The sequence below is a fragment of the Thrips palmi genome, unplaced genomic scaffold, assembly GCF_012932325.1.
Source record: "Thrips palmi isolate BJ-2018 unplaced genomic scaffold, TpBJ-2018v1 HiC_scaffold_12, whole genome shotgun sequence".
In the NCBI taxonomy this organism is placed as follows: domain Eukaryota; kingdom Metazoa; phylum Arthropoda; class Insecta; order Thysanoptera; family Thripidae; genus Thrips; species Thrips palmi.
Genome location: NW_023144623.1, coordinates 1,897,385 through 1,907,529, shown reverse-complemented (window position 1 = coordinate 1,907,529; position 10,145 = coordinate 1,897,385). Strand labels below are relative to the sequence as shown.

General features: G+C 41.9%; 2 protein-coding genes across 2 annotated transcripts; both read right to left on the bottom strand.

The window, feature by feature from the left end:
* Window positions 1-2,338: 2,338 nt before the first annotated feature.
* On the bottom strand, window positions 2,339-3,916 carry LOC117640671 (glucose dehydrogenase [FAD, quinone]-like). The gene is made up of 2 exons (XM_034377460.1): window positions 3,665-3,916; window positions 2,339-3,101 (listed from the first exon to the last, which is right to left on the bottom strand). The coding sequence occupies exons 1-2, from the start codon at window positions 3,910-3,912 to the stop codon at window positions 2,759-2,761; spliced, it is 591 nt and encodes a 196-aa protein (XP_034233351.1). The 5' UTR covers window positions 3,913-3,916; the 3' UTR covers window positions 2,339-2,758.
* Window positions 3,917-6,772: 2,856 nt separating this feature from the next.
* On the bottom strand, window positions 6,773-8,300 carry LOC117640431 (dehydrogenase xptC-like). Its single transcript, XM_034376936.1, has 4 exons — window positions 8,274-8,300; window positions 8,085-8,189; window positions 7,445-7,738; window positions 6,773-6,844 (listed from the first exon to the last, which is right to left on the bottom strand). Exons 1-4 carry the CDS (start codon window positions 8,298-8,300, stop codon window positions 6,773-6,775), a joined length of 498 nt encoding a protein of 165 aa, XP_034232827.1.
* Between the last annotated feature and the right edge of the window lie 1,845 nt (window positions 8,301-10,145).

The window sequence follows — 10,145 nt, the reverse complement described above, 5'->3', positions numbered from 1 at the left end:
ATTACCAGTTTTCACTGTAGGTCGATTTACAGCGTTTACTGTGATCTGCTCACGGGATTCACTGTGATCTTGTTCGCGGTGTTCACTGTGATCTGGTTCCCAGTAAACACTGTGAGTTTGACGCCGCTAAGCACCGAAGTACTGCAAATCAGGCTCCAAATTTACGGCGTTTTCTGTGGCCAGATCACAGTGAACACTGTAACCGAGATCACAGTGAACGCCGTGAACTAGTTCACAGCAAACGCCGTGAATTGCATAACAGCAAACATTGGTAATAAATTAACGGCGTTGACAGGACATTTTTTGTAGAGTGTAGGATATGCACATAGAACTAAGGATTAAAGATGTTAGCTTTGCCCCACTTATATAAAATTCAAAGATCACGAAGCAACCGGGCAATTGAGGATTATCGTTGTTATTGGATTATCTTCATCTTTCAGAAGAGCTCTTCAGCTTCCACCACTCAAACCCTGCGAAAATAAAAATGTTCAGAACATACCCAGTCTCCGTGGTGTGACGTTTGTATGTCCAAAAAGCCCGAAAAGTAACATTTTTTTTTTTGAGCCCATAGAACCATATTATTTGACCCGGTGATTAAAACTTTGACAAAGTATGCTCGTAAAATAATCAAATCGACAAACAATCACCTCATGTAACGGCCATGTACAGTTTCGGCTTGCCAGTCAAAGTTATACGCCTAAGCGAATTTAAGTAAAAAGGTTAAATTCAAAAGCCACTCTTTCTCCAGAAGTTTGCCCCTGATTCGGCCACCGGGATCAGATGGATTGAAGTTTGGCCGATGCGATGCGCGCAACGGGACAAGCCACCAAGCTGGCCGTTAGATGGGAGTATCATCGCCCTGCTTCCGGGCAGAGATGTCCGTAATTACACCAATGTCCGAAATCACCCCGTTTCCGGAAGCAAGTTTTTTTTTTAATTTTAATGGAAATTAGTTTTTTCCTTTCGAAAAACCCCCAACTAGATATTTTGGCGGTGATTTGGGGGCTCCTGTAATTATAACCACTTTTTCACATTTCGTCCCACTCTGCGGAACCCCTCAGCATGAAAGTTGGAACCGAATGCTGCTTTGATGAGCGTTCAGGTCTCTTTGTGGGGCTATGTGCGGCGAGAGAGTCAGGAGCGTGGATTGTCGGAACGGGCGCGGCCTCGCAAAGCCTGCACTGTAAAAAAATTTCTTGTAAAATAACGAAAAGGTTTGGGTAACTTTGTTTTACGAACTGTTCGTAAATTTACAAAAATGTCGTTTATGAGCAGTTGCCAAAATAAGGGTATCTTTCGTGTCTTTCGGTCATTTTGTAACGCACCAGCATGTCCCCCGTCCATAAATTCGAAGTTTCGATGCTTATATTTCAGCTAATATGGAACGTAGAACGATTCTGAGAAGATATTCGGAAACTTTATTATTTTATCTATCAGACACATGTTACTGAACTCGTTTTTACGAGCTCGATTTGGGTGCAATCTGTAAACGCAAAATATCCTCCGTGGTTGACTTTGCGGAAAGTTACATGTGAATTATCACCGTTACATGTGAATTATCACGGTTTCTCGCGTTGCACTCTACTGGTAGTTCTCGGCCTTGTCGTCAGATTAATCTTTAGCATTTTTGCCGTCGAATAGTGCAAACGGGAACTCTGAGAAGTTAATAGAAAGCTCAGAATCTTGTTTTATAGGTTATGTTTCGGTTGTGTCCGACCATGATTTTAAAATGCTTTCTGTTCCCCGGGCAAGTTCTGGACGAAACAGAGATATGATTCTTTCGGAACGTGTTGAGGAATCTTAAAACAGGTGCTCAGACCAAATGGCGTGTTTTAATTCATAGCAAGAGAGTTACTAGGCATGTTTGAATGAAAATGTAACGTTCCGTACCCCGCTTTTTTCTGTAACGTTCCGTGTCTTTCCCCTATACTTTTGATAGGGGCTTTTTGGTCTTTCAGCAATATTGCACCGGGAGCTCGATTGCGTTCAGATATAAGTCGTGGGACATCACTGAATGAATTGGCCGAGAAAAAAGCTGACTTTTCCACATTTTTTTCTTGCGGTTAATGTCCTTCAAAAGTGCCCCGAATTTTGGCAACTGTTCTTAAATACGTCACATGTCGTACATTTTCGAAATGTTTTCGGCCAATTATCAAGATTTTCAACCTCAAAAATCGTGCTGTGAGAAATCTTCCACACAAATTTTTTTCCCCCGTAACAACGAATTTTTTGGTTCAAAACGTTAACGAAATGTTTTCATATATAAATGACAACTTCGCAAAAGAAAATTACCCAAACTTTTGTGTTGTTTTTGGACAATATTTCGTAAAGCCTCTCTAAACAAAACATTTCGTAGTTATATTGTCCGTAAATTCACCAAATTAGGAAGATTTCTCTCTCTTTACAAAGTGATTTTGTAGGATTACGATGCATTTTGTAATGATTTTGTAGGATTGCGATCGTTTTGTAAACTGACAAAACAATAACGTTTTTTTTTAAATGAAACATCGTGTACTGACATTTCGTAAATTCACAATATTTTCTTAGAGCGTGTTACGCCAAGCCAATGTCTTGCATACACCTCCCTTGCATTACAATTGATATTTTATAAATTCATTGCCTTGCGGGTCAACAAAAGCGAGCGTGATACATGCTTTCAAAGGTCAGAACAGGTTAGAGCTTGGATACGAATAAAAACGCAACGATGTCTTCTCGGGGTGGGCGGGCTGGGCTACAGATCACTTTGGCTGTAACAACATTAGCCGAACGGCGGCTCTGAGAATGGCGGGTCTTGGAACGGTGGTTCTGGGAATGGCGATTCTCGGTACTCGGGCAGGCCGTGGCGCGCCCGGACGAGGTCAGCACACTGTTCGGCGATCATGCAGGTGGGGGCGTTGGTGTTGCCGCTCGTAACGAACGGCATGACGGAGGCGTCGCAAACGCTCAGTCCGTCGACGCCGATGACGCGGAGAGACGAGTCGACTACCGCCAGCGGATTCGTTATCTTGCCCATACTGCACGTCCCGGAAAAGTGCCACAGCGTATAGCTGGTCGCGTTGATGGCACACTCCCAGTACTCTCGCGTCGCGAACTCGAAGTCCCTAAAATGAAAACACGTCGTTAACAGAGTCCAACTTGCAAAAAACACTAGAAGTCATGATATTAATGTCATTGTTCTCGTGTATCAAAAAAACGGTGTCTTGAACGGTGCTAAAGTTCATTTAAAGGTTGGTTTGGTGTCCGAGTGCCCAGTGTCCGAGAAGACGTCTCAGTGAAGAAACACGGTGCCGGACGACTGCAGCCCCTGCAGTAGGGGTGTTCACCCCCTTGCACCCCTGCACGCCCCTGGAGGGGTTGGAAGCCCTCCGACGAGCGAGCTGGTCGAACAAGACATAGGGGAAGCGATCCCGAAGTTTTCAAGACGATCCCACCAACCGTTCGTCTTCCAGAGCGAAAAAAGCGTCATTTCCAGTAAAAACCACCCCTCACTTCACCCCCTTCCAGCGACTGACTGAGTAGGGGTAGCAGTCCCAAGCAACGTCACATCACTCAGCCCAGACCTCATTTCAAAGGCCTCCAAGTGTCAGACAGTGCTCAGTGAACTCTCCTTTACGATATCCCAATTTATCATTAACGTTGTTTAAATAGCGTCTAGTCTTATCACCTGCATGGGGGTATGGGCGTGCGGTCAAGGATAAGGCCTCTCTTGGCCAGCTCGTCCGCCATGGCGACGCCCATCTCCAGGCCCCGGATGGCTACCTTCACGTCGTTCTGGGAGGTGAAGTACCCCAGCGTCACCACGGGCCGTCCGAAGGGGTCGGACGGGTCGAGAGTCACCTCACCACGACTTTCAGGGTGAAGAACGGCCGGCAGCCACTTGACGATGTTGTGCCTCCACACGTCGTTGTCCATGCACCTTGGAGGCAACGAAGGCACTCTTGTTGAATGCATGTGACGTCACGTGGACTTGAAGTTCATGTCACGTTTGTTTGGACGTCGATCCACTTCGTGGAAGTCATCGAATCCATGCATCAAGCTCCTAACAACAGCTATGAGCTACAGTCAAGAACAACGTATTTCGTATCCCCAGCGCATACAGATTGGTTGTTGTTGATGGTAGCGCATAGTGATAACTGTTGTTTAAGATTCTATATATAAAGATAGGAGCTTGATTAAGGAAGCGTCGAAGTGAACGTGACACCTAAATTAAAGGATCAGTCACGTTCAGACGAATGTGACATCCATTTCAAACGCTTAGAGTTCACGGGGTTGGACTGCAAAGCGAATGCTAACGTAGCAGACCACCCATGTTTTAAAAAAACTGAATTTTAACATGGCAGTCATGCCACTTGCGTGTCAAATTTTATCATTATTAGGGATGTGCCAATCAAGGGTTTCCATTTCGAATCAAATCGAATCTAAAAAAGAAAGTTTCGAATCGAATGTGGAAAAAGTTGTCGAATCAAATTGAATAAAACTTTCAAAGATTAAGGGGGCACACCAGTGAAAATCGGCAAATTTTCGCCTTCTCTTTTATTTTATCTTATTTTTCAGCTATTCATCCTGAGTCGAATACCTCAAACCCCACCCCGAAATTCCGATTACTTTGGCTTGTGCACATTTTTCAAGTTGCTGAAAAGGTTATTATTTTTGCATATTTTTGACCAATTGTTAACGTTCAGGGTTTTCACTTGAACTTCAATTACAAAACCCTTGAACCACCCAAACGCAGTTGAAAAGAGGAATATTTTGGCGCAAACTGAACTAAAATACGTCAAATGACGCATTTATAATCCGAAAAAACACGTCAAATCTATGTTTCCACTTAAAGGGCTTTTTCTCAAAATATCTATTTTGTACCTTTGTGCCACTCTCACGGGCGCAAAAATTGAGATAATTTAATGCGGTTTGCGGCAAAATGTTCGTTACACTTGCGTCTATGGTCTGAACCTCGGAAATGGCCATCCCATAAGTAGGACGTGAGCTGCAGCCATGGAAGTGCGAAAAAATTGGTTAAAAAATTTGTTTCTATATTCGCCTTTTGAAAAAACATATTCAAAATCATTCTTTTTGTATGCCCGTAGTTCAGACCATAGCCACATGTGTCCTGTTGAGAAAATTTCAAATCCCGTGTGCGAAGCTCAATCCAGAGAGGCGGAATCGTGGCAGGAGTGAAGCAAGGTCGTTGAAAAATGAAGTGCACTGGCGCTTCATCTTGCCATCGTCACCTCGCTCTCCCATACTGATTTTCCTTTTCTTTGACATAATTTTGAGCCAAGAATGAAATATCAATCGAATACATCGGTTACTTTTCTCAGAATGATCGTTTTTCGAAACCTCTGCATTTTCACTGGTGTGCCCCCTTAAAAATCGTATCGAATTTGAACAGAAACCGAAAAAAAATAAGTGCGTTTTAAAACACATTTTCCGTAATACAGGGGGGGGGGGGGAGAAGCGCAGGAATACAAAGAGAAGAAAAATCAAATATTTGATTTTGCTCTTGTACAAAAACAAAGCTATGCGCGCGACTTCAACCGTTCCCGAGCAACCGATTCGAAGATAAACCACTGTCGATTCGAATATTTTGAATATTCGGGGTCGAAGCAAAGAGATCCGTCCCCGAATCGAATTGCCCCTGATTCAATTGGATACCGAACTATTCGCACATCTCTTATCATTATTATTGTTGAGTTGCCGATTTAAAGTGGTTCAGCTATATAGCTACCAAAATACGAGCAATAGATAGCGGTACACTGTAAAAAATATGTTGTGAATTTACGACGACGGATTATTTTCCGAAGGTTTTTGGAGATGTCCAAAAGTGCACTGAAAATATTTCTTTCCTACAGGAGCTTTTGTAAATCAACGGAAGTCTGTCGTTCATATACGAAGGTTCTCAGTAAATTTACGAAGAAAAATCGTAAATGTACAAAGTCTGTTGTAAGTTTACGAAGGGCTTCGTAAATTTACGACGGGCTTCGTTAAGGGGGGACATCACTCCAAAATGATAAAAAATCGCAACTTTTTTTATAAGTTTATACTATAGACCATTCTTTTCTGCGTCGAATGGCGAAAACCGCATTCCGAAATTTAAAAAATTGCAGTTTTGGGAGGTTGTGGGCCGCAAACATATATAGGGGAAAAGCCCAGTTTCCCCAACTTTGATCGCGTTTTTCTCGGAACATGAAATTGCAAACGGTTGCAGGCCTCCAGGGCGCAGTTTTTAGCTACAGCGGTGAGATTTAGCAGGGAAGCTCCTTCGACATGCCGCTATGGTGGGTAGCAAAATAATTTGCATTAGTTAATTTTTATTATTTTTTAACGTTCAAAATTGAACTATTTTGACCCAAAAAATTGAACAATTATTTTTGGTATCTAACAAATAAAACTTTAAAGGAGTTTGTAATATGATAAAGGTACCCAAGCCAGACATCTCAGGAAGGCTGTCACTAAATTTCATTTATCTAGGTCAAACCGTTTGGCGTCCAGCGCTGCAACAGTGCGAAATGGTCTAACCTAACACTCAAAAATGCGTTTTCTACGAAAGTGCTGTACTGCCTTGGTAGATTGACTTCGTGTTGTTTTATACTTTATCTGTTAAATTATGAACAATTTTTCTCTTTCCGTTTGGTTTTTATGACGTTTTTACAAAAGCACTGTTTTTGTAGTGATGTCCCCCCCTTAATCGACGACGGCTCTTCGTAAATCTACGGCGGACCTTTGTAAATAAACGAAGGAACTGTTGGCAATTTTTGGCCGAAGGATCCGTCGTTTATTCCAGACGTATAAATACGAAGGTTCTCTGTATATTAACGTAGGTTCTTTGTTTAGTAACGAAGGTTCCCTGTAAATTTACGAAGGATCTTTGTAGATTTACGAAGATGCTTCGCAAATTTCCATTGTGACTGTAAAGATCGTTCAAAAAATAAACGAAGGTTTTAGTGAATATACGAAGAGCATCGTAAACTAACGAAGGAACCGTTGGCAATTTTTTTTCCCGAAGGATCCGTCGTTTATTCCCGACTTTAATTTTTTAAAGTGTATACACTAGCCATGGCTTCACTCGGGTAAATCCGTCAGAATGTCAGAAACTTGTCGCAACACCTTATAAAATTTGCGCACCTTTTAAAGCTGAAAATTTACTCCGGCATTCGGCAGAACTTATGCTTTCAAGATCAAGAAATTTTTTTCAGAATCTCAGCTTTTAGAGGTGCGCGAATTTTGATCAGGATTTTAGTCATGTTCCTGCCATTCGGACGATATTTAAATGAGTGAAGCTACATATATTTTGGCGTTTTGTTATTTGAAGACAGCAAAACGAGGGTTGCTACGCAGTGCACGAACTGGTGTATCTCACAAAAAGTTTCGTTATTGTTTCTTTTGAAGATTCGCTGTGAACGCAGCGCTTAGACTTCATTTTATGACCCACTGCATGTAACCTTACCGCTCGCCACCCTTGTTTTCCCGTGGCACCGAGCAGTATGATCTGCAGATCGGGGCACTTCTCGGGCAGGCCAGCCCCCTCGATGCCAGTATTGACAAAGGCCGTCAGTTGCAAAATGGCGGCCTCGGTCAGGGCGCCTAAATGTAACAGATCGTATTCATTCAGATCCCGCTTTCGAGTGTTCCAGTCCACGTCGCACAAGGGACACTTGAACTCCATGGCGGTGGGCCGCGGATGGTCTTGCAGGTTCTGACCGACACCTGGCCGATCCACCCAGCATCTCAAGTTGGCAGCCTGCGACACATGAGTAACGTCTGGTTCAACTCAAGGCTTGCAAAGTACGGCCTTAAGGGCAAAGGTGGCTTTCACACCCTAAAATGGCGCCATGATCACTCGTGTAAATTTTGTCAGAATGTCAGAAACATGTCTGAAATCCTGATCAGAATCTGCTTACCTCTGAAAGCTGAATTTCTGAAAACTTACTCTGATATTGACGGTTTAAGTTCTACAGACTGTCAGGAGATGTTTTAAGCTTCCAGAGATGCGTGAATTTTGATCAGGTTTTCAGACAGGTTTCTAACATTCTGACAAGATTCACACTAGTGAAGGCACGATCAAGAAACGCATCGATGACACTGACCTCTATATCAGAGCATGGACCGATGCCAGAACACATGAGAATCTGCGGAGAGTGCAGCGCACCAGCGGTGATGATTACTTCTTTAGCAGCATAGGCCGTCCGATCCTGTTACCAAAAGTCACTCTCAGCCAGCCTCCGAACACACAGTGGACTGGCGGAGAAAAATTTGACATTTAATTCGATTTTTACCGACTGGGGTTTTACTTTTGCTATCATATTGGTACCGATCGATTCGTCGTTAGACGCTCTATCGATCTGCTAAAGTATTTTAGTGTACAGGGTAGTGTATCTTGCCAAAATGACAAAAAGTGTTCAAAAACTTATTTTTAAGCCATCTGTTCCAATTTGAAAACAGAGTCTAGGTCAAAAATAGGTAAGCACAAGACATACTCTAGCAAGTGATCTCTCCGATTTCGTTGAAACTTTGCGAGCTCGCTGGCTATGGTCTGAAACCCCCAAAACCCCTTTTGAGTAAAAAATACCGATTTTTTAAAGAGTTATGGAAAGCGTTAAAAATTTTGATTTATGTTGCAGACCTTTTTCGAAAACGCCTCAATTTCATTAAAAATGAAGCTACATAGCTCATTTTCGGCGCATTCGAAAGTTATTGAATTGGACTTTAAGCGTTTTGCAACATTTTAACAAAAATGTTCAAATTTGACAAAGATTGAACAAAGTCAAAAATTTTTAACACAATTTTTTCAAAAGTAGTATTTTTGATTTTTTTTTTTTTTCGATATAAAATAGTCTATACTGTAGTCTAGCAACCCCTTTAAAATTTTGGGTTTAGAAAATTTTTAAAAAGGGAAGAAAAAAAGGTTTTTTGTGTTGAGATTCGGCAAATTTTCGCTAGTTGAAGTGGTGTGGAGAAGCACATGATGCCCGCAGGTTCTCGATCTTGAACTGCTAGTGTCACTTGGAACAGTTATTTGGTGGGTGAACCTATAATGTCGATCGATTTTAGTTTTCAATGTTCCCATGGGCGGATCAAGAGGGGTTACTTTTCAAAAATCAGGATTTTTGGATGTCGCAACGCGATTTTTATGTTTTCAGGGGTGGATATAACGAATCTTGAACGATGTTGAATGCAAGTTAGCCCCAAAAGCTGATCGAACGTACCGTCAAAACATTTTTAAAATTTTAAAACGACTTTGACGCTCTGGACATCTTCAATGAAATGCTGACCCGAGCTGCTACGGGAACGCAATGCATCTGACGCAATCTGTTTTGACTCGAATTCTCAGGTCTCTGCTTACTTTTTGTTCATTATCGGCGATATATGGGAATTTGGTTTGCGAACACGACATCAGTAGCCTTTAACTGTCCATCTTTCTTGTTTTGAGGTAAAAACTGACAGTAACTAAGGATTGATTCAAAAAATATGCAAAGTAAACTCTTAAAATTTTTACATTTTTGCTAATTTTATTTTTCGTAGTACTCGGTTAGGTCGGCTTACTTATGCTTGATCCAGACTCCGCTTTCAAGTGGAAAATTAGGCAAATTATGGATTTTTCGACAATTTCTGGTCACTTTTGCGAGATACAATTCACATAACGAATAAATGCTTTGACCGATCGAAAAAAGGGCTCAAGACCAGATCGGCTTTAATATGATTGCAATAGCGCAACCCGGTTGGTCGCAATGTAATTTTATGCCAGGTTTTGCTCCACCAGCCCCCATGCTCATCGATTCAGTGGTTTAGGACTTGTTCCAGATTACTAAAACTACACCGGTTTCCGCAACGCTTTGCACAGATGGAAACACTGTTAGAAATCCATCCGTTCTGAAACGGAAAATTTGACGCAAAGTTTTTTGATGACAGCTTACGTTAAAAGGATTGATGATCTTTCCCGTTCAAGAACAAACTTTTGCCATAATCAAACTAGAGAATACAAACTACAATAGGGCTCCCTAATACTTCTTGAAATGGAAAAATTCTGTACTTTAACTTCTAATGTCGTTCATAAACAATATGGAGATGGCTGCCAATAATCTCATGGGCACTGGTTAAACGGTCAGTTTACGTTCAGAAATGTCACCTGCCGTTTCAAAACGACAAGT

Excerpts from the sequence above, each read along its gene's own strand:
- LOC117640671 (XM_034377460.1), bottom strand. The coding sequence starts at position 3,912 with ATGGACAACGACGTGTGGAGGCACAACATCGTCAAGTGGCTGCCGGCC. Across the intron at positions 3,102-3,664 it reads ACGCCCATACCCCCATGCAG|GGACTTCGAGTTCGCGACGC; the intron begins GTGATAAGACTA and ends TTTTCATTTTAG.
- LOC117640431 (XM_034376936.1), bottom strand. The coding sequence starts at position 8,300 with ATGATAGCAAAAGTAAAACCCCAGTCG. Across the intron at positions 8,190-8,273 it reads CAAAAGTAAAACCCCAGTCG|GATCGGACGGCCTATGCTGC; the intron begins GTAAAAATCGAA and ends TTTTGGTAACAG. Across the intron at positions 6,845-7,444 it reads GAAAACAAGGGTGGCGAGCG|GGAACCTTCGTTACTAAACA; the intron begins GTAAGGTTACAT and ends GTAAATTTACAG.